Below are 27,425 nucleotides of genomic sequence, written 5' to 3'. Positions count from 1 at the left end.
TTGGGATGGACATCAAAAAAGTTCTATTTCTTCTGCCCAATATATCCCCAGATCACTCCTATGAGTCTCAGTAGGGGTACTGGAGGGGGAATCAACACTTTCTCCCCTGAAGTAGTTAGGCCTGCAATATATAGGCTCTTAAGATAAGCTGCTGGGAAGCGCTCTAAGCAAGGTCACACAAAAAACACACCTTCAAATTCAACTTCATAGAGGCCTAAACTTGGTTAGCTCCAGAAAATAGAAGAGGACTAACTTGAGAAAATGCACCAAAGAAAGCAGAAATCTACTTCAGACCTTCAAGACTCCTACAGCAAACTAATTTAGCAACATGAAGCACGCACACAGAACTCTCCCTTTAACTCACCAGATAAATCAAGAGAGCACAACACTTTTCTTAGAATCATCAACTTTTCAGTTGTTATTTTGTATGGCAGTGAGAACACTGCACTAATTCCCTAAGTTCTCCAAGTTTTGAAAGGCACACAAACGTGCCTAGGAGCCTTCTAGAGCTACTATTCATTTACAAAGAGCAAAACAAGTAAGACTGCAGAGATACCTCTCCAGGACAGTCCCACTGGCAGCAGCAGGGGTAGCTGACTCTGTGTCTCCAGTACCATTCCCTTGATTCAGGTTTGGGGGACAAGCATTGCTCACAGAAGCAGATGGGAAATCCTCAGGGGGCTCATCAGGCCATCCAAACTGCTCTTTGGTTTTGCCATAAATTTTTATGGAATCCAACATCGTGACTCCAGCAGGATCCACAGAAGCCCCAACTGTGGTGAGGAGAGAAATCTGTTTAATGACTAACAAAACAAGCTGCATGAATGTATGCCCACACTAACAGTTTCATCTCCTTGTCGAGGTTACTTCCCTTCCGTATTATCTCCACCCAAAATTCTTCAGCTGGGCTACTGCACATTCACCTACCAGGCTGTAAAGAAACAGCTACTGAGTGCATGATCTGCCCCTCAAACTGTTTCTGTGGTCAGGTCAAATGAACAACCTGTGGAAGCTCTCCTTACTGTGAGCTCAAGTAACTTCAACATAGTCAAACAAAACCAACAGGCAGGCAAAGCAAACAATTAACAGAGTCTTACTGAAGAAGGTTAGCTTTTTGTCTGCTTGCAAGGCTTCCTCACGAGTGAAAGGGAAGTCAAACCAACGAGCTCTGGTCAGATTCAGCTGCATAGTGCGACCAAATATCTCCAGGTATGAGGGTGCTCTCTCTATTGCTTGTGTGCCTATCTGGATCCTCATGCCTGTCATCACCATCGTGCTGTTATTGTTTGTAACTTCAATGGTGAAACCTCCAGGCTGCAGAAGACAAATCACAAAGGAGTACCATCACTCAGGACAAGAGCATCACCTAGAAGCCCAACAGAATGCCCAAAGTGCCCCATTTACCTTTGTGTTGGCCACATACATGCCAGTGGAATTGAGCCGGTGCTTTATCTGCTGAGCATTGTAGACTTGCAGCAGATCATTGCCTCCAAACTCCACGTCCGTGAGTTGCTGGTTGTGTTCAAAGAAGTCAATAGGAAAGTTCACTTGGCTGGATGTGCGAGTTGCTAAAAGAGAGAAGATTGATATTTTTGACATGAAATACTGTCAAGAGGCAAATCAATGGCAAAACAACTTGCAAGAGCTCTGCTCCTTTGGAAACACCCATGCTAGCCAGATAGCTATGTACTGTTACACAGATCTATAGAAAGACTTCACCCAGACCAGTACTTAGGTCTGAGGTAAACTGCAACTGTCAGAAGTGAATGCCTTAAGTATCTACACGATGTTGATCAATCTTCATGTTTGTATTTGCCACTGCTAGCTTGCATGAGATACAGGAGAAGTCCCTTACTGATAGCAGCTGCCTTGCGCTTGCGGACAGGCTTCATGATGCTGATGACACTGCTAGGCTGCAGGGAGGGCTGGAGCCAGTAGGAGGTGTTCTCCACATTGGCCATGTAGATCCTTAGGCTCCCATCTTCGCACAGGAGGATCATAGTAGTTCTCTGCTGCTCATTGCAGGCTGTGTGGCGGATGGCCACCATGTCCTGAATCTGTGAACACAGACAATGGAAGTCAAGGAAACGACCTGGTAACTGCTGCTTGAAGAAACAAACACTTTGGATTAAAAGGGTGCCAAAACTAGAGATCTTGTTATTGGAAAAAGAGACTACATCTCAAGGGCCAAAATACAGAGAATCTCCACAGACCTTTGCTTTGGCTGGCAAGGTTTTAATCTCCTGGATAAGAAAGGTGTCTGGCTTCACCATCACCACCAGTGGGACACCTGTGGTTTGCTGAACACAGCACACCAAGCCAGGGTGGTTCATGACTTCAGACCACTGGCACAGCGCTGGCGAAGTCTTACTCCCACCATTTGAACTGTAAGAGATGAAGGACAGAATGATATCAAGCAACAAGTGGAAACACACAAAAATTCACGAGCACTGGACCAGTTAAAGCTTCCTCCACTGCAGGAATTCATAACACTGAACAGCCAGGAACACTACGTGCCTGGTTCATGGATGAGAGACCTGAGATTAAGGTTCTGGATGTCTACCCGTGCAACCTACTGTAGGGTACCTGCTTTAGCAGGGGGGTTGGACTCGATGATATCTTGAGATCCCTTCTAATCCCTGCAATTCTGTGATACTGCAACTAAAGCAAGCAGAAGACACGAGCATCCCAACACACAGCCCTGATCTGTACTATGAGAACTCAAGGAAACACACTTACTAGTAAAATTGTATGACCAAAGCTTAGACAGTAATTTTAAAATGGTTTTCAGCTTTCTCTTTCAAGCACAAGCTCCTGTGATCAGGCTACCATTAGGGATAGCAACACAGTGCTATGTCTGAGCACAGGAAGCCAGCAGGCAGGTTAAAATTCACATGGATACACAGTATCATGCTTCAGCACGCTCAGTGGCACTAAGCAAGGAGAATCTGTGTGACTCTGCCCACAGGTTGAAAATAATAAAAAAGAAAAGGCAAAAAACCCCCACTAAGTTAAACTTAACTGAAGACAGAGAGCTCCTGGAATCTGACCCTTCCACAGGGCCTACTCAAGATAGTGGCTTTGTGTCAAGCCAGCAATGAGCCTGTGGCTGAAATGCCCAGCTCCAATTGTCAGAGCAGATGACAGAACAGCTTTTTTCTTGCCACATTCATAGCGTAAGAGATTGGTTTCCCTCGAGGGAGCCTGAAAATAAGCCTTAATATGCACAACGCACAAGGTCCACTGCAGTCCTGGTGCCGAAAGGAAACAAAGGCTTCCTGCTCTGCAGCCTCCGTGAGGGTGGGTAATCCCATCAGTTCCAGCTGCTGCACCAGAAGCAGCTCCACACAGCGCAGTAAGGTTGCTCTGAAACCACCTTTCTGCTGTGAAATCCTAGTGGGAAGAGATGCATATGCATCCCACCGCTGAAACAGTCAGCTCTGGTTTCAATTCATCCCGATATTAGGCCAATAATAACATTAAAAGTAACAAAAAAACATCAGTCAGAAAGAGGAACTTCACTACAGGCTTTGGCTATTTGGGACTGGGTTGTTAATCAGTGATATTTATTTCCAATAAATCGACAGAAAAACTTCAAGGGAGCTTTGCACCTGAGTCTCACCTCTTTACGTTAATTGGGAATAGCCGCTGCACTTCCAGACTGGCCCGGCTGATGGTGGCTGCAAAGGATTTGCCTTGACAGTAACTGAAGAACAACATCTGTAGGACATGGGAGTAATACACTGACACACCCCCTCCTGCTACCTGGCCATTGCTGTCCTGTAGGATGAGAGAAATAAGGACATCCAAGATTAATGTGCATCCGCCGAAACACTCTCAAGCAGCCAGGCTTTTAAGTTTCTCAACTGATCAAATTATTCCACAAGCCTTTCCACCACTCCCTTTCCACCCGTGAGGGAAAGTAAGTCCAAAATGACATTTTCTAAGCTAAATTCCCTGATGAAGTCATCCACCAGATACTTCAAAGACTTCCAAACGGGATACTGAGATTGCATACTGTAGGTAGTGCCCTCAGCTACTGCGTGCTTGAATGTTGTATGACAGTCTCACATGGAGCACTCCCCATGTTCCCAGCTCATAACAGAGCTGTTCTGCAGGCCTTCTTCTCATCTATTTCCCTGATACAGAAATGCAGGCTGAAGGAAAAGCACTGAGCAAAACGTGGATGGATTTTAAAGTCACCTGCATGCATAGCACAATCCAAGAATACAGAGCTACTATGGACCAGAAACAAAGGCTCACTCCACCTATGCAGCTCCAGCAATGGTCAATAACTTCATTTTCTGCCATGCCTCTCTGATCAGCACTGCTCTCAAGACATCTCCCTGCTGAGAAATCCTGCTGGGCATAACTTCAGAGGGAGCCATGGAAAAACATGCTACATTTTCTAGATGAAAGGATCAGGGGGTTTAATTTTTACCCCCACTCCCTTTCGCTGCAAGGATATTTCTCTCCTCAGAAGAATGGCAAGCTCATTGATGTAGATAAGTGAGCTTTAAAAAAAGGGAATAACAGGAAGGGAAACTTCTGCCTTTGAGTGTAAGACTAAAAACATGAGAAATCACTGTGCCTATACTACAAGAAAGAGAAGTCATCAGTACCTTCAGGTCCTCGTGATTGACTTCAAGCACATTGGTGACATAGAATGGACCATGCTGGGCACTGCTTGCCTCCTCCATGAGCTGAGTATAGATGTACCCGGCAGAAGACATGATCACTATTATGTTCTTTCCCTCCTCATTGAAGAGGAAAGTGACATCCCTGATTTTGGAACTTGGTAGAAGGAAATAGAATGTTGGGCTCAAGGCATCCACGGAGAGATCGTAAATCTGTGGGGAGAATTAAGAAAAGAATCAACCACTGTGAAACTAAACAGCCTTTTCTTTTCACAGCACAAATAGACAAAAGTCAAGAGCAGGGAATGCCTGGTACATGCTATAGCTCATTTTTCTGCTCTTTGAGTTATTTGGTTTTGCCTTTTCTTGCAGAAGCACAAACATACATTTCCAATTTATTTCTAACTACGAACATAACTCCTCTGCATGCAGGTCTGCAGAGATCCAGACTTTAAGTCTGAGATAGACAATCACAAATCATCAGTAGCTTATGAGCAAACATACCTTCACAAAGTCTGCAGTCACAATAGCAAGCTCTGTTTGGGATCCTGGCAGCCACACAGCTTTAATGATGAAATTTCCAGTGGCCAGTTGGGGATGAAGTACCAAATGGTCAGAGACTGATCCAGAGCTGCTGAATGTTAACACGTGGCAGTCCTGGAGTAATGAAAATAATTGGTCAACTATCAGAACAGAATACCTGTATATTTCAAACCAAGAACAATTAAAAGCTGGCTTTCATTTCAACTTCAGTAACGACTCATGCACTAAGAATCTAAAATTCCTGCACTTAACATAAGTGACATGAAAGTCAGTTTAAAAAAATACACGTTCTGTTCCAGATGTTTCTTAGCTAAATAACAGATTTGTGGCTTCTGCACTGTGAAAGCTGAATCTGAACTTGGGAGAATACCAAAGTGAGTCCTTATTACTACACACCAGCTGTTACAGACTAGTTCCAACACACTTTAAGTTCCACATGGATAAACCTTGACTTCAGTCTTCAAGTAAATCTGGCCTAAATACAGTAAGAACTATTATTTTGAGGCATTGCCCCATTTATTACATTACTTATATAGGAACTGCCTCTTTTACTTCATATATCTAGTAAGAAAGTGATTCATAAGCTAGAATTAATGACAGACCTTTGGAGCTGGCTCTGATACAGTTCCTCAAAAGAAAACTACAGATGGTGTTGAGATGAGGTTTCCAGCTGCCTAGGAAAGAGTCAGCCAGGCACTTACTTTCAGTCCACACACAGCTAAGTAATCCTCCTTGCAGGGATTCCCAGTTAGGCTCAGTACAGTAAAGGGAACAGGTGCAGATGCAAGGCGTGTGAGGGTCAGTTTTCTTTTGCTAGAGTCTGCTTGTTTCAGCAATGCCGAGAGCTGAAGGACTGTAATCTGCAAAAAGAAATGAACTTCCTTACCCACATTTAGAATTTTGGAGAGAAAGTCATCTCCATTCCAGCTCTATGATGCCATCCCTGCACTTTTTACCATTTCTGCTCTAAGAATTCTTTTCTTGAAGAGCAAGTGGTTGTTCTAAGCCACGCCATACTTGACAGAAGACATTATTCACTCACCTTGCCCTTTTCATGACTCACAGCCAGGTGCTGCCGACGTCCATGTGGGGATGACAGCACACACATTGCCACACGTCTCAGCACATGTGCACTGATCAGCTGCCGGATTGTCTGGCCCTGATCACCGCTGTAGTTCATGCGGACGTTCTCAAAAGCACCCTCTTGGGAGCCGAGAGTTGGGACCTGAGCCATTAGCAATGAAGAAAGCATGAAGAAAGTGCATCACTGAACGTCAAAAAGCGACCCATAATTTAATTACCCAGAACAACCACTTTAGTATCTTACCATCAACTGATCTGTCATTTCTACTGACTTGTCCAACGTATGCAGCTCATTGAGTGCCTGCTGTGCACGACTGCTGCTCCCCATGGCTGAGGCTTGCTGGAAGTTTATCTGAATTGCATCCATTAAGAAATTCAGCATCTCCAGCACCAAAGGAGCAAAGGAGAAGTTGGCCTACAAGAAAGAGATATGGCAAGTGAGGATCAAGATGTTCCTGCTGGGTATTCATAAGATTCGCATCTCAACTAGTTTCTAAAACCTGAAGTTGCTTCTGTGATCTCTGCTATCAAAAAGAGGACCACAAAAATCAAGCAGCTTGGCTGATAACCAACACTGCTCGCTTAAGATCCTCTACACTAACCACTTTCCTTCCAACAGCCAGCTGATAACTATACCTGGGACTGTAATTCCTCTCGACAGCCCTCAACATTTCTACACAGGCTGCTCTTCTTGGGTTTTTCTTCATCGGGGCCCTTCCCCTCACTGATGGTAACCTTGGCCTTCTCTGCAGGAGAGGTGCTCGCATGTCGAATGACACTCTCGGGCACCCTGGGCTCACTCTGGAAGGCTGATTCCTTCATGGTAGAGCTCATACCACTGCTAGGAGTTCTCTTCACCAAAGCCTGGGGAGGACATAGGAATGTTAAAAGCCCAAACCAGCTTTCATCACTGACAAATTGAATACGGATTGCAACAGCAACAAGACTAGTGCAATTCCAAAGAAACAGAATGCAAAGCTCTTAAAAAGCAGCAATTTTTCAAAAAACAGTGTCCTGCAAGCCACTCCGCATCCAAATACCAGCAAAACATTCCTTTTTGATATCAAGTTACTCTGCTGCTGGTGGAAAACATGAGAAAAGATTGTATCAGCTGTGCAGCTTAGGCTAACTTGTGCACACTGCAATGGTAGATGGAATCAAGACACTTTACCAGGCAACTGCCATCTTCCTTGGCTCCACAGTCACAGAAGAACGATCCGTATTTGGCATAAGAAATCTCATGATCCTTGTGACAAACTTTAGCACAGACGGTGCAAACACCAACCCCATCAACCATCTTGCAAGTGTGACAGTGATACCTGCACAAAATAAGCCAGTTGAGTTATGAAGCACTGGATTTCCAGAAGGCTCCACAGACCGCGTTTGTTTTTTTCTTAATGGCCAGAACTAGCAGGCTGAAATTATGACCAAGAGATTCTTACCAATGTTGATTCATGAATTCCTTCTGTGTAATGGTGAAGGTACAGAGTTTATTACAAAGAGAATCTTCATCCTATTAAGAAGAAATGCGTTCCAGTAAGGTATTATAACTGCACTTCTACAGCAAAGGTAGATGGTACAAAATGTGTTTCTCATACATTTACATGAATATTTTACCAGCAGTGAGTTCTAGCACCACCTAGCTCACTTGCAGCATTAACTGTGCCTGCTGCCTACCGAATCTTCAGCTTGAGAGTCCTCCTCTTCCACTGCCAGCTCTTCCACCCAATCTGAATCCACCTCAATTGCCCGTTCCTCGCCATCAACAGAAAGATGACTTGGTCCTTGGCCACTGCTCTGGCTCAGTGCATTAGTGACATCAGCCAGGTAAGAGACGATATGGCACGTACACTCCAGGATAGTAACATGCTATGAAATTGAGGTGAATAAAAACAAGAGGCAACATTTACATCCCACAGCAGTTACTATGAAGCAGTAAAATACAACACACACACCCCCAGTCAAATTGTTTTCCAATTGTCACTATGCAACAAGAACAAGAAAGCTGATGCATCTCTGGCCTGAGATTTGTTTCTGCCAATAAAACAACAGCCACGTGCCTTACCTTCCCCTGCATGACGTTAGCATTCATTTTTTCTACAACGTTCTTTTGAGACAGGTATTTCTTGCTGTAACACACAGAAAAGATCATTACAACTAGTGGTCTTTGGAAGGTATAAACTCAGTTTCCACCTTAACTTCAAGCACTGAATTCGCTCTAGCTCAGCAACAGGAAATGTACCAATGTAGTGATTACTTAAACCTTCAAGAGTGGAAAAGATGACAAAACCATGTTTGTTTGTTGTGGGGGAACACAGCCTAGCCTGCCTCACACACCTTATATCCCAAACAACAAAATGAACATCAGCATCAGTAAATATGCACTTCTGTTCCTGTATGATCAGAAAAAAAGACATTTAGTTGAAGCAAATGAACAAATAGCAGTGTACAGTTTGCTCTTACCATTTGCCTAGCCAATCAACAGCAGCACCGTGAAGCTGGAGGTGTCCTGCACCTTGTCCTGCACTAGCCAAAGTCGCCATCACAACCATCAGTTCAGGAAAGCCTGTGCCATCACCGTTGGCCAGCATTTCCGTTGCCATTGGTATCAGAGTACTCAGCAGAACGGTGCACACGCCTTCTCCGACTTGGCTAATAAAAAAAGTGAAGATCTCAGATGCTGCACATCACTTACAGGAAGGGCAGCTAAGGCCCACATTGCTAGAACACGGACCCAGCAATGCCCTCATAGGCAACGGCTGTGTCCCAATCATCATATTTGAAATCTGGCAAAAGGAAGCAATTGGTAACTCAATTAATTTACATAGCTAGAGATTGAAACAAATCAACAGTGCACAAAATAATGACAAAAGCTGTACTTCACCTGTTTTCCCGAACAATGTAAGTTGTCAAGAGCTGTAGCAGCTGCCTGTTCTCTTGGACAACATCCAGTTGGTCTGAATCTTTGGGTGGAGACATGGTCATCCTGGTTAACCAGGCCTGGAGGCGTACGGGCTCCACACAAGCCAGCTGAGCCAAGGAGCCACAAAGTCGCAGCAGGCTGGGGTTGGGACTCTTCTCAGCTGATGGAGAAAACCACAGTGAGTGACAGATGCTACTGTGAATGAGTTTGAAGGTGGCTCTCCCTCTGTCAATGGTCCCACTCATAAAAACTTCACTTGGAATGGGGAACTGGTCAAAGCACCTGCTTTCTCTCCTACTTAGGAAAACCAATCAGCTATAAGAAGTAAATGCAATTTTTTTCAGGATGCTTCACTTATTCCCTGACATGAGCTCAGACATAAATCATCTTCATCTTTCTCTAACACTAAAATCAACTGTTATCCAGTACCAAAAGGAAAAAGAGCCAAATAAACTTGGAAAGCTTAAAAGAGGAAGTGAGAAAGGAATGAGCAACACACAGAGGTGACACAAAACCATTAAAAGTTAAGAAGCCATTCCAATTCCTTTTGGAGTTTTTCTTTTAAGCACCTTCCTATTGCAGTCTCTCCAATCCAACAACAGCAGTAGGTAGACAAGGAGATGACAGGGATATTCAACACAACCACTTACTTAACTGGAAGAGTTTGGTGAAGAATTTCAGCACTCTGTTGCAGAACTTTGCTGAGAGGTTTTCATTGGCTGTTGCCATCATGATCTGGACCAATTCTCCACTGTATGAAAGGAGTGAGAATTAAAGCCAGCTTTATAAAATAGCCCAAAACCAGAAAACAGTCAGCTTTCCAATAGGGGAAAAACTTTCCTCCACTTAACACTCTATATCTTGTCACAGGACCACTGTGGTGTTAGCAATTTCCAACACAATTAGTCTTCATAACTCTAAATTATGCCAATACCCCACCTTCATCCCTGCAATTAGCCATCTCTTGCTCTGGGAGGGACTGAGAGAAACTGGGATTTCACAACTCAAACTGCACTGTCTTACAGTACAGAGCATCTCTCATAAAACTCCTGATGCTTTTTATTTCACCAGACCTCCGCTACGGTCACTACAAGGATTTGCTCATGTTTTACTTGGAATGACAAAATCCTAAGTTGTTTCACTCTCCTGCACTGCTTGAAGGCTGTCCTGTCCTTACACAGGTCTGCACTGCTCTGCACAAAGGCATTAACATTCCTGAAGAGCTGATAAACTGAAAGAAGTGAAGTGTCTGGCTTACAACTTTCACACAGATTTTACCTTTCTGAAAAGAATTCCTCCATGGCTTTTCGAGCTTGGCTGCTCTCCAGTTGTTTCTCCAAGTGCTGTAAGCATTCCTCCAAGATGGACTCATCCAGGCCACTGAAGATCAAAAAGTGCATATTAGTAAGAATATATATAAGAATAATTTCAATAATTCTGAGAGCCAATAGAAAAATAAGAACCAACGTTGCTAACACAATTCTAACAAACCTTCCACTAGCTATAAGAGATTCTCCTTCCAAGAGAAAAGAGAAAAGCAACTCATCAACAAACATCACAAAGACACCAACATATCCACCAAATGATCAGGAAAAAACAGTAGCAAACACTGTAGGCAGGCCACACAGTAGCTTAGAAATCTAGAATAATCTACATCTTTCCAGCTCCTCATGTTACAAATTCCTCCAATTTGCTGTTCTTTTACACTTTAAATCTCTTTCAGAGTTACTCCACCATTCTCTACTGTGCTCACCCTCACTCCACAACACATATTGCAAGCAAAATCCAATTATTTTTACATTCCCTAACAGGAAGCTCAATAGATCTCCTTCTGAATACCCTCCATCCAGAGAGGATCAGTGTTAAAAAGATGCAATATCATCACGCCTAATGGTTTTATGTTTCAGATGGGCAGAATCAACATCTGTGCACCAAGCTTATTCTCTCTATATACATAGCAAGTAAGGGGTGGGAAGGATAAATCTGGCTAGTTGGCCATGATAAAGAAGGGATTAGCCATCCTTATAAACAGCAAGAATAGAGACAAAGGAATATAAAGCAAGTTAGGTCGGCATCTCCAGCTTTGATTTGGTGCTTGTATTTACATAATTTTCTATTTGATTAAATAAAAAACTATCCAGATACGTACATGATCCATCCAGAGTTAGAAGAGATGATTCAAATCCACGCTGCCTAAACGGCAATGCTGAAAATTCTGGTGAGCTGAATAAAGTATCTTACATTTTCAGTCAACAAGTATAATAGTCTTCAACAGATAAAAATAAGCTGATTTTTCGCCTCTCTGTCTTGCTGCTCAAGAAACTACACTGATTGTTAAATATACTGTAGTAATTCTTTGTACACAGCTTAATTGGAAGAGGACTAGAAGCCACACAGTCCATTACCTGTTTGGATCAGAGTGATGGGCCAGTATGTTATAGCATCCTGTGATCAACTTCTCATAAACACGTGCCAGGAATTCATCTGATTCTGCAGGACCCAAGATCCTTTCTAGGGAGTTGCTGCTTATCTCTGCCACGCTCTCCGTGCTGGTCTCCAACAGGAGGGGCAACAGGGAATGAATCACCTGTGGTGGGTTCAAATCATCTGACCAGCTTGAAAAGAAAAGAAAAGTAGGTAATTACATGCAGTGCAGACAATTATTTTGTTTGAAATTATCTTAGTGTTAAATGCCTGGAAAGAACAATTCTTTCATGTCACTTCTTTCTCATGCTTTGAAAAGATCATACAAATGCATGAAAATAAAACACAATCAGATTTGATCAATATGGCCTGAGCTAATCATAGAATCATAGAATGGCCTGGGTTGAAAAGGATCATAATGTTCTTCTAGTTTCAACCCCCTGCTATGTACAGGGTCATCAACCAGGCTGCCCAGAGCCACATCCAGCCTGGCCTTGAAAGCCTCCAGGGATGGGGCATCCACAACTTCCTTGGGCAACCTGTTCCAGGGCATCACCACCCTCTGTGTGAAAAACTTCCCTGTCTTGTGCCTCTTGAGAAGGACTAAGTGTTCCTATCCAGGACTCTACCTACCACACCAAGACTGAAAAGCTGTTCATTCAGAACTGCACATTGAATATAGCACAGCTTAAGGCTCAGTTCAAAGTACAGAGCCAGTTCAGTAAGTGTTTCAACAGAACAGTCTGATCAAGACAGACATTCAGAAGATCAGAAGCAAGAATCCAATATAAAAAACATCACTTACACAATGAGATCCCCAGTAAGTCTGACCAAGGAGAGAAGGGTGTGCTTTAGGGAAGCTGCAAGAGGTAGACTTTGGCTGCAGAGGGTACCAAGGTGGGCAGCCTGAACTGCACTGATGTAGCTTTCTGCAGGGATTGTGTCATTCGCAAAGGCGTTGCGCTAAGGGTTGAGACACACACATGACAATCAAAACAACCTGTGTTTAGCAGAAAGACAGACTACTTGCCATTCCCACTAATCTACAGAGTTAAGATTATTTTATCCAATTTATATTATTGGGCTCAACCCACGAGGCTGGACTCACCCACGAGCCAATGTTTGGAAATTCATTGGTATGAATGTTGTTCCATGAGTCACATAAAGTCTGCACAGCTGATGGTAAGTTCTGAACAAGCATTGGACCTGCAATCAATCCAGAATTGTAAGTCACTGTGTAATACCATGGGTCCTGTTGAAAACAAGAATGATTCCAAAAACTGTTTAAAGCTAGATCATGAGTTAACCAGGACACAATTGCAGCTAAGTTCAACCTATTATCCTGCTGAAGGCCACTCTCACACTTTTCTACCAGTCAAAAATACTCCTGAAGTTTGCAGCAGCTTCTTTCACTTCATCAGTACAACAAGAGACGTGGCAAAAATACAAATTCACAGCTGTCTTCAACGCATTACTATTTCACATCTTGCCATACGCTTCCATGCTATTCTGTGGAGCACCAGCACAGTTATAAAAGCATTTCAGTAAGCCAGATAAGCTCACAAGTTAGTTACTTTTTCAAGGCTTGCCCCTCTTTTTCACCTGCTACAATACTAACAAGAACAGACTTCCCCGTGTGCTGCTGGATAATACAGGATAATACAGTGATCTGAACACAGTGGTAGAAGAAAAAGAACACATTAGCCAGCACACAGCTTTGAAGCTGAACGTTGGAAACACTGCAGAAAGCTTCACCTGTGCACAAAAGGAAATCTGAACTCTGCAGGATGCTTACCTAGAGTATTGGACTTACAACGGCTGGATCCAATGGCCAGGACAGCAGCATAACCTCGTAGCTTCTCTTCAGAAGGTCTGTTCTCACTGGAGCCCTCCTCAGAGAGGCTACGTAGCAAGTAAGATCTGCATTCATGAGGGAAAGGATTCACTTCAAGGAAGCAGTTCTGCATTTCATAACTAAATGTGTCAATATGGTGACAGATAAGAAAGCAAACTTGTGAAGTTCTGCCCCACACTTCATGTGATACCACTAAGAGAGTTCGAGGCTTTTATCTCCTCTAAGCTTCTTACCAGCAAAAGCATCTGCTCAAAAGAAAAAGCTGATTTACTTTTGCTTTCTTCTACATAGAGGCTAATGAGAGTTTAGAAGACTTCAGACTCTTAATCTAAGAATTAACACCCCCCTCCTCTCTCTGATGGTCTCTGACAGTCTCAATAATGAGTGAAATAACCTTGAGCAGCACTGTTCTACAGAGTGGTAAGAAGAGGTTTCATCTTTGGAGGAAAAGCTGATTTTACAAACTTGCAGGAAAATCTTGAAAGATCAAGCTACTTGGAAATAATGACCACATTACAGCTTGAATAGCTTTGTCTTCTTTTAAAAAGCAATGGTCAGTCTGAAGGATCTAAGTTAGAGTAACTGGACTGGACTATTAACAGACCAACCTCTCTCTGCCAAAACAATAAATAAAATAAAAACCCTCACGTACAGAAGGAAACATCATTTCTATCAGAGATGCCATGGATTTACCTGGTAAATGTAGCATAAGTGTCAATAAGCTGCAGTGTAGCAGGTAGGAGGTTCTTGGTCATCTCTGAAGACTTGTGTGGATCAGTTTCTGCAGCTAGCTTGGTAAAGTGCTCATCTAGAGAAACCTGGATCTTGGAAATTGCAGCATCAAGGGTGTAAATGGACTGTAAGCTGGGAACTTCGTGCAGCTGGAGAATAGTTGTGCAATCGATGCCACAAAATGAAGATATCTTAAAATACAAAGGAATGGAACTGTAAGTGTAAATCACTCCACAAGAACAGATGTTCCATGTGCACATTTACATTTGCATCAGTTCACCTGTCGAGCAAAGTATTCTTCTGCTATTTCCACATCATATTTTACTGAGCTGCACTTGTTGGAGGCCAATTCAATGAGAGAAGCAGCATGTTCAGCTTTCATCCCCTGCTTGGTAAGGTGATCCTACAGATGCCAGAAGAAGACCACTCTATAATTAAGCATTCTGCCAACTACCAGGCTAGAACACTTCAAAAACGCAGACAAGTTCCCACTTCTCACCATGCCCACACAACAAATCCCACATGCACTAAGCACAAAAGAACAAGAAACTGACATTCTTACTAATAAACAACATTACAAAACAGCCCAATGAAGATGAGACTGTAACCTTGATCCATGTGACATAAGATGGGATTCGCAGGCGAGAAGACCAGCGCAACGTGTGTAAAATATCACATTCACTCATCTCTGGTGTGTTTGTAGCCAACTGATTCATGTAGTTTTTGGATGGAGGCAATATCCCCAGTATCCGCCACAGTATCAAGAAGTAGTACTGAAGTGCACAGGCTTCCTAAACAAAAGCATGGTTGGATAAATTAGTAAAGGAAGATCAGTTTCGAGCATTATAGCTGCTCAAATTATCTCATCAGGGCTCTAGACTCATAGACTAGAGTCATAGACTCATGTAGATGTGCTAAACTGGGCGAACGCGTGGTGAACTGAATTTCTGTCATATTATGCAATGAGGCATAGAAGGAAGAGGAGCAAGAAAGAAGAAAAAAGAAAAAAAAGAAGGATTACACAAGATTTTTCTGTCTCATCATATTCCAGGCAGACCTACTGGCATTACCAGGGAGGAACAGTAAGTCTAAAGCACGCTATGGATTAAAAATCCTCCAGTGATATACCACCACCAAAAAGATTACCATTAGCCATAGGATTTTTAAGTTCTCCATTACTCCAACCACTTGTCCAGAATACTTTTAATACTTCATTGAAAACAATAAGACTGAAAATCTGTTACTGCTCAGCACAGACAACACTCCAGCAACACATACAGTCTTACCAGTGCAGTGACATTTTTGTTCTCTTTCCTCCTGAGTGTATCAAACTGTGACCCTGCTGCAAGCAGTGAAGTCAGCGCTGTGTAAAGCTCATCATACTTCATAGTCCTAGAGAAAAGGACCTCACAAACCTGCAAGAGGTTACAAGTCATGATCACTGTTTTGCATCTGCACTTATTTATACTTTCTGTTAAGTATTCAACATGCCCACATACCAAAACTATGCAAAACGTGACTTCAGGAAGTTAATTCTGTCAGGTGTTCTGAGAGAATTTGATCAAACTGATGGAGAAGTAACCCTACTTATCATATCTTTGCCTCAGATGTTTCAGCAGCACTGAGAAACAACTGTGGGTATGGTAGGACTCTGCTTTGCAGCATAAATAACTGAATCGTATGCATTACAAGCTGTCCAACACAGCTTCATAGTAGCACATCTGAATTTGCAAGTGGACTTCCCTGACACACAACTCAGTGCAAAGAATCCCACATTGTCTTACTCAGTCACTACTCTTCACTCCATTTGGATAAAATTCCTGCTCTAGCCACTGCATCAGGCCCTTCCTTCTCATCAGTTTGCCCTGGCACTTGTCAAGCCAACGCTGCCCTTGGAAGGCTTACAGAAAGGTCTCTACATATAAATCCCAGTACCGTGCTATCTAGACGGTTCAGGTCATCTTCAGAAGCTTCTAGAGATAGGATGCAGTAGAACCTGGGCTGTGGAACTGCATCTGGAAAGTGATAAACAGCAATAATTTTGTTTAAAATCATTTAAGCATAACTACACGCATTTTCATCTGTTTTAAGTATGCCTGTCAAAGGCAGGAAAATGTACCCAGGCCATAGGAATGGCTCACACTTATTTGCAAAAGCAAATCTTGGAAGAAAAAACTGCTCACGTGTTCTTTCTTACCCGATGAGCAGTGTTTGGTCCAGTTTTCTTCCACCTCCTTAAAACCATGATAGAGTGGAACAGAAGTTCGTCTGCTACTGTCCTGGGATCCACTCACCCAACCAATGGGTGGAGTCAGCAAATTATATTGCACCTAAGCAGAAAAGCATTAAGTCATTAAGCAGGGGAACCACAGTAACAAAACAAAGAGCCATAAGATACAAACAATCCCATTCCTACAACAGTTTTCTCAGCTTCTGAGGGAAGCCCTGGATCCTACCTAACAAGCTTCCAGCTACTGAGAAAGCCACACACAAAATATTAGCATCTCATTAATCAGAACAGTGCCATAACTCAACGGGGACAAGCTAAAGCAAGAACAGTGCATACAAGGCATTTGAAATGGTGTGTGAATACCCAAAATAGCCATGAAAGATGAAGGCAGGGCTTTCACCCTGACCTCAGCGGGATTTATTAGGACAGCAGTTACATCACAAATGTATACTCTAACTGAACCTGCCATTAGGAATCAACAACTGGAATTGATCTCTTATTATAACCTGAAAGATTGGTAACAAAACCAAAGAGATCAGAACACACCAAACGATTGTCTGCCACAGATCTCTGCTGAGCAATGAACTACATTGCAGCATCACAAAGTTTTACCTGTTCAAATAAGTACACGGGGGCCTTGGAATACTGATGGAGCAGATAGTCAAACACCAAGAGCAGGCGTGCCACAATAAGCGGTACAGAACTTTGCTGGGTGTCCATGTTCACTGTCAGCTCCACGATTGTCTGGATACAGAGCATCATGATCGACCTGCGGCCCCTCTCAGAAAAGTTGTGAAAAATAAGCAGCAGCAGCTGGAGATGTTCAACGTTCAGATCTTCTGCGTCACTGGGAAGGGTCCCCTGCAAGGCATTCTGCTTCAGCGTGCCCACAAACCTGACAACAGGACAGAAAGTTCATGCACTCCTTTCCTTCTCGCTTAGATACGTCTTGAAGATCTCTTTAACCAGGGCTTACAGAAATATTTTTATTGTTTCATTTTTCTGCTTGTTCTTCTAATCAATACTGGCGATTTCACAAAGATGGTGACTGACTTTCAAGTTAAAATAAAATTATCTCACCTTTCCCAAACTTTAAGGCATTCTGGGACATCAGGGTCTCCCTGGGCAGTGGCTTTATGCTGCCAAATGAGGAGAAGTCTTGAGAGCACCGACAAACTTTGGGGATGGATGTAGAGAGGCCATGGACCTTCTGAGAAAGGGGCAACCCCCAGCTGCTGAAGAAGTGTGTTCTGGAATAAAGCAGAAACTTGGTGAAAAGAAGGAAGTCCTGCCTGCTTTCTTTAATTAAAAGCATGATTTGAATAAAGAATATTGCTCCCAGAGGTTGAAAAAAGCTAATACAGCAATATTTCTCTAATCCTAAATGTATCACATAGCTACTGAGGATGTTTACGTTGTCATTTTGCCACCTAAAACACTACACATTTTGAACTTCAGCACCAACGCAGGACAGAATGGCATTAATGATCTCTACTCATTCACCACAGAATCACAGCAGGACAGATTAGGCTTTGGCAGAATCATACAGATCAGCCTGCAGTTTGTGCTTCAGCAAAAAGGTTGTTTAGCTGCTTTTGGGGGAAAACAAAAGTGTAAAAAAAGGTTTTTTAAACGCAGACAACTAAAAGCATAGGCTCTGAATACACTGACTGGTAAGCGAGCCCTACTTAGAGTGTTAGGTCAGGTCAGCCCATGACCCAGCAAAGAAACCTAGAGGCTACAGAGTTAGCACATGAAAGCAAAGGGATTAACTTGATTCTCCTGAGAGAATTCCAAGGCCTTTTGGCATCAATCCTGACAGCAAAGTCAATCTGCAGGAATGCCTCTTGCTAACACACAGGACAGAGGCAAGTCTCCAAAACACAACACACAAACTCACTTCTGCTTCAGCCTTCATCACCTTCGAAATTCAGCGGATTAACCTGAACTCTGATGTTAAGCTTATGCACTGCAAAGTGTCATTCAACTTGGATCCAAAATATCCCAAGCTCTGTTTGAAAAATACCATTCTCTAGGGCCAAGTGGAATCACAACACGCTACTTCAGCTGCAGACTCCACACAGAGGCATTGACAGACACCAACATTTGTTCATTTCATTTATATATTCATCACAGCTTTACCTGCAAGGCAGGGGACTGAAGATCTGAGGTCACTAAGGAGTGGTTGAAGTGGTACAGTGCAGCAGCAAACTCCTCATCTGAAGTGCCTGTCATACAGAGATCGAGACATTCACTACTGCTGCTGTCCCATATTTATGATTTCTGTATGGAACTATGAAAATAGACACCTGCAAATTCTACTATCTGTGCTTTCTAAAGGAGAAGTACTGCTCACTCACCCCTAAGCCCATCCTTATCCACTTCTTTGATGATGCTAGCAAGTGTTGCCATGTGCTGCTCCGAAAGAGAGACGCTCAGGTAGTTGCGAATGAAGTTATTCCTGGAGTTCAGCATAGAAGAAGTGATAAAGTTCAAAATGTTTGAAGCCAGGCTCAAAAACTGAAAAGAAAAAATGAGAAACATGCTGTAGAAGCAACAAAACCCGAGGGAGGATAAGAAAACATTAAAAAAGCCAGAACTGTCAGCAAAACAGATCAAGTTCCCTAATAACATCCCTGGCAGCAGAGAGATTTACTTTACTCACTGCAATGCAGCTCACTGCACTCTGTATAATTTTAGTAATTCTCCAAAAAAAGTTTCAAGTCTCCAAAGCTCTTGGCAGCAGAATTTATTTTTGTCTTTCCCCAACGCTTACAGCGTTCTATCAGCAACTTATCTTACTTATAGCTCTGCCCTCATTTTCCCTCTTCCTTTGTAACCCAAACTGATACTTTCAGTCTGATTCCCTAGCAATAACCAATACAGCAGCAATATTCCACTTGATGGAAGAGTAAACCAAATATGCTTCTTCAAAGCCAATCCTCCATCAGCAGTATACTTAATACCTGACATTTATCACGTTACCTGGCAACCCAGCTAGCTACAGCACACATCATTTCATCAACCCTGGAGACCTTTCCATACCAATTCTGGGTCTTTGCGGCTGGCCAGGATGTTCCCATTCTCTCCAGCAGTCTGTTTGTTTGGGCTTTTGACTCTAGGAGAGCTCTCCAAAGGTGGTGGTGGAGGGGGTGGTGGTGGGGCCACTTTCTCTTTGCTTGGAGATATCGTCTCTTCAAACCACTGCCCAAGGATTGGTTCACTGTCATCATCTGACACAGGAGGCAAACAAACCAAAAGCACAGGATTGTGAAGAACCACCTCATGCAAGGGACTTAAGGCATCTGCAATCTTCATTTCTCCCTTCCAGTCACAACGCTCAGCAGTTTTACAGCAGGAATTTACAAGAAGAAATTATTTCCACTCTCCTCTCAAGCAAATACTGCCACATACCAGCCTCTCTGGCTTCAGTTTACATAAAACAGTACAGTCAGCACTGCTTCTGCCAAACAGATCTCACAAACTGCTTCATATTTTCAGCATTACATGTTATTTTAGCCCAAGAAGGCAAAATCCCAGTAGCCAGGTTTCCACAAAGTCTGAAAAACAGCATAAAATCCTGACTTCATTTCTTTGTTGAAAACTCTATTACCTTGGCTGCTGTCCTCCTCAGTGCTGCTAAAATCATCCTCATAGTAAGTATTTGAATCAGTGGAGGCACTTGCATCACTGCTCATGGAGCCCTTTCTCTGACGCTGCAAGACACACGCCTTACAAGAACAGCAGAACAAATTCAATTTTAGGATTATGAAAGACAAGAATTTGAAAACAAATTATCTTCCTAAAGCATTTTAATTTGCTTCCAGTCAATTCTAGTCAAGCGCTTTATTAACAGTTTCCTCAAGATTCCTCTCCCTTAAAGTTGTATCAGAATTTATGCAGGATGGCTGAAAATAAATTATGCATGCCAAGAATTTAAGCAACATTTCAAGTAACAGCTTTAACATGAAAGCATCTGTTCTGAACACAGCCTTTTCATCTTGTCGTTAAATTCACAAATGCCACTGTGCTTACAGAGCTATTTTGTTAGAACAAGTTTGTCAAATTTACCGTCTCCAAACGAGGAGGGAGAGTGCCTTTGGTTGACACTGACAGAATTCTTCTTTGCATATTCACAGATTGTAAAGAGAGAATTTTCCATGCAGATGACACTCAGTAGGAGTTGCTCAGATACCTCCCTAGCTGCACGTCAGTTCCTACCTTTCTGTATGATGTAGACAGCAAAGTCAGCAGCAAATTAGTGAGTGGCACAGAATCTATCAGCCGCTGGATTCTCTGGATCGATGTGCTTTGAGCCATGATATCCAGCACTGCTGGTGGGCCGTCACTCTCCCAGCCCTGGAAGACAGCATTGAAGAGAGAATTCAAAATGTGTTTCAGTGGAGAAGGGCAAGTGTTTCACAAGAACTACCTACAGACCTTGTGCAATGCCTCCACTTGCAGATCTTGAAAGAGGGATGACAGCAATTTGATGGCATGATTTGCAAGCACCACTGACAGAACACCAAACCCTTGATGTCTACAGAAAAATAAAAGATAAAACGTAATTGCAGGGGGGGAAAAAAAAGCAGATTGAGTGAGGTGACTGAGGAACTGCTTTGCTAAATTGAGGAAGAAAAGGTGACTCATTTTCTTTTCAAGAATCAAGACTTGAATTTCACGTGGCGAGACCAACAGGACTCCATAGTAATTCTGCTCTGCACAGTTACATGGACAATGACTACTCCAAGGGGGTCTTTACATACCCTTTTCCAGGTCCCAGCTTGGGAGACCCAACGCCCTCCTTCGTCCGAGCAATAATGTCTCTGACACGAAGAGCAGCCAATGGATCTTTCTCTTTCCCCTTATCAGCCAATGCTGTGGGGCTGAGGTTCAAGATGAGGAAGAGACTGTTTAGCAAACACCAGGCCCCAAGCAGCTGGAAGTTCTGATAATGCTATCATCCAAAAGGTTGAGGGGGGAGAAAAAAAAAAAAAAAAAAGACGAAATAGTGTGAATCCAAATGCCAAAACACAACAGCATTATAAGAGCTTCCTGATGGGCACAGATCTTACCTCACCCCCTGCTCGGCGTGAATTGCTGATGGCTTGTCCAATCATTTCATAGATTTCAAGCTGCAAATAGATACAAAACCACAATAATGTTTAAGCACTGGGCAATAACTAAACCAGCCCACACACTTTTAAAACTCCTGATATGATTGCTGTTTCCTATCCACAATTAGCCAACCCAGTTACTTTATCAGCCAGACTAACACCAAGAAATAATATACATCTGCTGCATCCAAACAAATACGAATTCTATACATTTCACTTGCCAAGAATGGAAAAAAAAAAACAAAACAAATGCACTCCTTCCCATCTACTTACACATTTCTGTACAATAGTAGCAGCATCATTTTCATAATCCTCTTCTTTGGAACTCGTAGATCCAGTCCGTACCTGCTGTGTGGTACCCACGTGTAGGATGGCCATACAAGTTGCCACACTCACACCTGGATGAAAATAAGCAAAGGGAACAGTCTTCTTATAAGCCAATCTTCCCATTTAGCACATAGAAACAAGCAGTATCAGACATGCACGCGTTATGCTTTGAACATTAGAAGAGGGAAGAAATTACAGGTTATTAAAAAGGTCCTGAGTCACCAAGTTGCACTTGCAGAACATATCAGAACCTCAGTACCACCAGAACAAAGCTCACATTGCCCCAGGCCCTGCATTAGCAGTATGGGGCAAACTGGTGCATCCATAACGAAGATTACTTGTGGGGTGAGCCATGAACGTGTGGGTAACAGAGAGAAGAAGCAAGAATGACTTAGAGACCTAAAAATAGAGGAAATCAGTCACCTGCATAGAGACAGCTGAGAGCAAGAACAGTCACATCTTGGAGCCGTGTGGGTGTCAGGGGCTCCAACACAGGCAGAGACAGAGTATCCAGTGCCATGGTCACATCTATCACCAGCGAGTGAAACCTACAGTAACAACACAGGTTAAGGATCAGCAATGCAACCTATGCAGTGCTCGTGGGAGCAGCACAATGTTTTCTCTCATACAGTGTATCCAGCATACACCAAAGAAGAGTGATGGCACAGTCTTACCCGTTACGTACAGCAGTGGCATCTGCCACCGTGGCTGGCATAATAAAAAATGAGTTGGCCGACACAGCATCCTGAAACCGATTGATGTATCTCAAGAAATACGGGAGGTTCAGGCACACTCGCAGCAATTTTTCAGAGCCACCTACCAAACAAAAACAGTGTTTTACTGCTACTGTGCCACGGGAGAGCTTCTAAGCAGAACAGATCTAACAGCCATCGGGAGAAATGCTTGCTCTTGCGCTCTTTATCCCCGCAGTGCTACAAAGCTGATCCTCACCCAGTTCTTGCAAGCTGGCTACGTTCTGAGCAATGAATATGCTTTTTGTTTTTGCTGCAGAGGTTTGATCTGCGGAAGCTTGATCCTCGTTTTCTCCTTCCACCTAAAATCAAGCACATACTAAATATATCACAGAAGCACAAAAAATATAGGGCACTGCAATGACTCCACAAAGCAGCAAGGTGCACCAGCAACAGAACTCAGAGAAGTCCTTGAGTGCACTGATATTCATGTTAGAAATCAGGCTGCTTTTATTCTGGGGCTGTTTACCTGCGTCTCTGGCATGATAGATGGTGATGCTGAGACTCTGGGGTTAAAGACTGATGTCAGCTGATTCAGGAAGTTCATCTGTACTTCTTTCTGCCTTAGCTCTGGGCTCACTGGGGAGGCCAACTCCTTCTGGTCCTCTACTGCGGGGCGAACAGCAAAACATCATTTCATACATCAAAGCACTTCACATTTGCTATAGCTCGCTCCACTGCCACAGCAATATAATCACAAACTGAACCACCCACCATCAGAGAGGGTTTTGATGGTCTGAGGCAGCTTGGCTGATTTCATCATTGCTGTGAAAGTGATGATTTCCGTTCGATCCAGGCGGCTGCAGCCTGTGCACAGCCCCTTTATCAGCAGAATGAGGTGTTTCTACAAAGAAAAAGGTATCAAATACATCATAAACATCTCTATTCCAATTATTTTGTGGCACTGTTTACCCTCAGCTGCTGCATTATGAGTAATGTAACCACAGCATCTCAGATCCAATCGGATCTCATAGCAAAGATCGTGATGGCATTCTTGCTCTGCACAACATCAGAGCAAATATTTATAGAATTAGAGGCCAGAGTCCATTTTTGCTCTCAGGGCCACGTGGTCAAAATCTGTACTTACCTGTGAAACAGCACACGCTTCGTCTGGGTTCTCTAGACGCAGAAGGGAAAACTCAATCAGGACTTTACATGCTGCTGCCACCGACTGCAGTTGGTTTCTGGGTACTGAAAAAGCAGATGGTTGCACCAATTAGAGCAAGTCTTTAAGTAAATTGGTATAGCATGTTCTTAATGCTTTCAATAAAGCAGAATGCTAGGCAGAATGCATGCATGCACTGTATGTCTAACAGAGAAATGCAGTGTCAATTTGGTCTCATTAAAATGTAACCTAAGAAATGTCAGGAAAGCAAGGATAAAACCTTCTAACACAGGCATATACGATGGCTTTCCTTGCAACATTTATGAGTTAATACTGTCAGAGCTCAGAGAAAAGGAACTGATGGACACAAAACAAGCTCACCCAAACTACCTTTCTGCTGAGAAAAGAAATATGCAACCAAAAAGCTGCCACCACCCCCCAGGAGGTGCCCAAATGCCAAAACGAGTCAAGTTTCCCTTTCCATCTGCCAGCAGGAATGAACCACTCTGTGCTCTACATTAATATCTGATTCACAAATGGGGCCTGAGACAAATCCCAAAGGAACAGCTTGGGCCTACTTTCACTATCCTTCAGTCGCTGTACAAGGGTAAAATTGGAGGATGGAGAACACTTACTGAGACCACACACAGTAGTGATGTAATGTGTTGAAAGTGCAACAAAGGAGGAGTAAAAAGGCTCGTATTGTTTGTCGTGGTGCAAGATTTCTGATTCACTGCAATAGGAGAAGAAGGGATACGTCAATTTGATACGGCACAATAGTGGCTGCCACACAACACTCAGAACAAGATATATCCATTAACACGTGTAAGACAAGATCATTAAGATCACACGCTCTTTCCAAATCAAAGTGTTGAGGACAGCATCTTGTCCTGCGTCCCATTTGTGTATCCTCAAGCTTGAGTCCTGCAGCAGGAGACAGATCAGGGCATCAGAATTACTGCCTGCACTGGAAGTTTAAGAAACCAGCCCCCAGTATGGCCAGTACTTTTCCTTTACATCACCAGAAGTCAGCCTCTCCAACAATCACCCTCCTGTCAGCTTTCATTAATCTTTAAGTTCCTCTAAAGTCAGCTGCCCGTAAAGTTGGGGCTGTTTGTTCTGCTGATGCCAGGGCTGCAGCACAGGCATTCCCATTCTGACAAGGCAGAGCCAACAGCAGTTTATGCAATTCTGCAAAACAGAAGGATCAAAACAGCCCATTGCATAACAACAACAAATACTCAATGCGGCATGTGCACAAGCAGAGGAGCAAAGAGTTTTGGCAGGTAGCACAGAGTCCAAAAGAATGCATCTGCTGTCATCAGCCTCGTGGGCAGAGGGTGGTGATTTCAGAGCTTTACAGCCGTTTGCCGTTCTTTCCCTGCACACAAATCAACACCAAGTGAAAATTCAGTGTCAACTCAAAGCTAAAGTAAAAACTGTAAAGCAAAAGATGTGTCAGTACAGTCAAATCTCTGAGGTTTCCCTGTGAGGCCTGCTGGCCACAGAGAGCGTCCATGCTTTGCACAGATGACACACTGAAGGCAGCTGTGGGAAGGCTTCGCCCCACGTCCCATCTGCACCAACCTGAAGGCGGCCACAGTGAGAAGCAGAGCTCTGCCTGCAGGGCTAGGCCAGCCCACGAGTCCTCCAACACAACAAAGTGGTGTGGAAGTCCGCTCATTAAATACTTAAATTAATTGCCTTCCCATTTGCAGATGGCAGAAACGCTCAGGCAATGAGCGAGTTGGATGAAAAGATGGCACGACAGCTTCACTCTGCTTCTGAAAACAGCGGCTCCTCCACCTCTGGGAAAAAGACCTCAATTCAGGGGAGCTGCTGGGAGGCAGAGGCTCCACTCCCAACCAAAGGGACGATTCCTCAGGCTTGGCAACAACCAGCACTAGCAGACATTGGATGCGCCAACGCATTCGTGCTGCTGTCAGACGCTCATTTTGCTCACCTTCTGCTTTACAGCCAGCTCTAAATAAGGGGCTGTAGGTGCACACAATGTATTTTAAGAGAAGAAATTAGAACAGTTTGGGAGTAACGGAGGACAGAAGAAATTGGCAGCTCCAAATGAGCTCACTGTCAAGCTGAGCAACACACAATACCTGCAGGGACAAGAACAGAAAAGTGCAGATACTTGAACCAGACAGGCATTTTCATCCCAACTGGACAATACGAGGTTTGAGATTTATTTAAACGAGCTGTGGTCTTGTTAGAGCAGTGCAAAGTGGAAGGCACCTGTCTGCTAATCATCGTCATCAAGTCCTTGCAAATAACAAGAAAAAAGGTAACAGCTTAACCTGTCATGTGTTCAAGTGTTATACTGTATATGTATATACATATATATATATAGTGACACTTGATAACAACTTCAGGCTACTGTGCTGTGATTTATTGCTTAAATAACACTGCTTACCAGGGAAAATCATTACTCATGCTAACTAAGAAGCCAGCCATCAATATAACACTTCAGCAACGAATACCACCTCGTTCTCACTTCTGCTTCCAAATCTCAACCAGCCAGAAATAGACCCTTTATGTAAGGCAGCAGCACAAAACACCCTCCACCACAGAAAGGTACAACAGCAGGTGCAGTTCTCTCACTACTGAAAACCTTTCCTGAAAAATCAGCATCATCTGACTGTCACAGACTCTAAACTGTGTTCCTCTGCAGCTGGGTGTTTCTATGTTAGTACTCCTATGACCTTTGTCAAGAAATGAGACCAACATCTATTCATTCCTGAGTATATCTTCTAATAAGAGGATGTCAGGGAGTTGATAATTCTTAAACTTGGGAATAGAAGAACTATCAAGAAAAGGAGCATCTTAATTCATTTTGAAGCAAACAACGTTGGCGATTTCACTGTTGTAGCACCAGGACGCCCAACCACACTGTGGACCAACCAGCACTACAGAATGGCCAGGGTTGTAAGAGACCTCAAGGATCATGAGTCTCCAAACCCCTGCCACGTGCAGGGCCACCAACCTCCACATTTCATAGCAGTCCAGGCTGCCCAGGGCCCCGTCCTGGCCTTGAACACCTCCAGGGATGGACGGGGCATCCACAGCCTCTCTGGGCAGCTGTTCCAGCACGTCACCACTCTCATAACAAAGAACTTCTCCCTGACATCCAACCTAAATCTCCCCTCCCCCAACTTCAAACCATTTCCCCTTGTCTTGCTGTTATCAACCCTTTCCAAGAGTTGATTGCCCTCCTGTTTGTAGGCTCCCTTTAGGTACTGAAAGGCTGCAATGAGGTCACCCTGCAGCCTTCTTTTCTCCAGGCTGAACAAGCCCAGCTCTCTCAGCCTGCCTTCATAGGGGAGGTTCTCCAGTCCCCTGATCATCTTCATGGCCCTTCTCTGGACCCTCTCCAACCGCTCCCTGTCTTATTTGTACTGGGGGCTCCACACTCGGATGCAGTATTCCAGATGGGGCCTCACAGGAGCAGAGTAGAGGGGGAGAATCACCTCCCTGTCCCTGCTGTCCACCCCTCTTCTGATGGAGCCCAGGATCCCATTTGCTGGCTCTTGTTAAGTGTTTCATCTATCAAGACCCCCAGGTCCTTCTCCACAGGGCTGCTCTCAAGGACCGCTCCATCCAGTTTGTATGGATGCCTGGGATGCCAACCCCCTCACTACTGATCTTCTAAAAAAAGTGACAAAGAGTGCATCTTTCAATGAAAAAT

At 43.6% G+C, this 27,425-nt stretch overlaps 1 protein-coding gene across 1 annotated transcript in view; it reads right to left on the bottom strand.

Moving 5' to 3' along the window:
• UBR4 (ubiquitin protein ligase E3 component n-recognin 4) overlaps nt 1-27,425 on the bottom strand; it is a gene marked incomplete at its 5' end in the record, with an annotated part of 68,241 nt that overhangs the window by 40,029 nt on the left and 787 nt on the right. Inside the window, 48 exons of the mRNA XM_079545426.1 lie at nt 557-773; nt 1,098-1,314; nt 1,405-1,568; nt 1,856-2,057; nt 2,214-2,385; nt 3,623-3,780; nt 4,623-4,850; nt 5,142-5,294; nt 5,882-6,040; nt 6,223-6,405; nt 6,508-6,678; nt 6,900-7,127; nt 7,435-7,582; nt 7,706-7,776; nt 7,941-8,132; nt 8,329-8,392; nt 8,727-8,915; nt 9,148-9,346; nt 9,837-9,937; nt 10,465-10,566; nt 11,592-11,801; nt 12,416-12,573; nt 12,719-12,816; nt 13,406-13,530; nt 14,159-14,388; nt 14,478-14,600; nt 14,806-14,988; nt 15,484-15,612; nt 16,133-16,212; nt 16,395-16,527; nt 17,040-17,322; nt 17,508-17,677; nt 18,570-18,655; nt 18,788-18,947; nt 19,473-19,660; nt 20,041-20,158; nt 20,649-20,786; nt 20,868-20,967; nt 21,194-21,384; nt 21,503-21,562; nt 21,818-21,942; nt 22,295-22,419; nt 22,546-22,687; nt 22,823-22,925; nt 23,093-23,232; nt 23,338-23,467; nt 23,711-23,814; nt 24,364-24,461. Of these exons, the coding sequence (XP_079401552.1) occupies nt 557-773; nt 1,098-1,314; nt 1,405-1,568; nt 1,856-2,057; nt 2,214-2,385; nt 3,623-3,780; nt 4,623-4,850; nt 5,142-5,294; nt 5,882-6,040; nt 6,223-6,405; nt 6,508-6,678; nt 6,900-7,127; nt 7,435-7,582; nt 7,706-7,776; nt 7,941-8,132; nt 8,329-8,392; nt 8,727-8,915; nt 9,148-9,346; nt 9,837-9,937; nt 10,465-10,566; nt 11,592-11,801; nt 12,416-12,573; nt 12,719-12,816; nt 13,406-13,530; nt 14,159-14,388; nt 14,478-14,600; nt 14,806-14,988; nt 15,484-15,612; nt 16,133-16,212; nt 16,395-16,527; nt 17,040-17,322; nt 17,508-17,677; nt 18,570-18,655; nt 18,788-18,947; nt 19,473-19,660; nt 20,041-20,158; nt 20,649-20,786; nt 20,868-20,967; nt 21,194-21,384; nt 21,503-21,562; nt 21,818-21,942; nt 22,295-22,419; nt 22,546-22,687; nt 22,823-22,925; nt 23,093-23,232; nt 23,338-23,467; nt 23,711-23,814; nt 24,364-24,461 (7,248 nt within the window). The remainder of the gene's footprint in view (nt 1-556; nt 774-1,097; nt 1,315-1,404; nt 1,569-1,855; nt 2,058-2,213; nt 2,386-3,622; nt 3,781-4,622; nt 4,851-5,141; nt 5,295-5,881; nt 6,041-6,222; nt 6,406-6,507; nt 6,679-6,899; nt 7,128-7,434; nt 7,583-7,705; nt 7,777-7,940; nt 8,133-8,328; nt 8,393-8,726; nt 8,916-9,147; nt 9,347-9,836; nt 9,938-10,464; nt 10,567-11,591; nt 11,802-12,415; nt 12,574-12,718; nt 12,817-13,405; nt 13,531-14,158; nt 14,389-14,477; nt 14,601-14,805; nt 14,989-15,483; nt 15,613-16,132; nt 16,213-16,394; nt 16,528-17,039; nt 17,323-17,507; nt 17,678-18,569; nt 18,656-18,787; nt 18,948-19,472; nt 19,661-20,040; nt 20,159-20,648; nt 20,787-20,867; nt 20,968-21,193; nt 21,385-21,502; nt 21,563-21,817; nt 21,943-22,294; nt 22,420-22,545; nt 22,688-22,822; nt 22,926-23,092; nt 23,233-23,337; nt 23,468-23,710; nt 23,815-24,363; nt 24,462-27,425) is intronic.

Source organism: Tetrao urogallus (genome assembly GCF_951394365.1).
Source record: "Tetrao urogallus genome assembly, chromosome: 21".
Taxonomy (NCBI): Eukaryota; Metazoa; Chordata; class Aves; order Galliformes; family Phasianidae; genus Tetrao; species Tetrao urogallus.
Note: the sequence above shows the minus strand (reverse complement) of the source record. Positions and strands in the feature narration are given on the sequence as shown.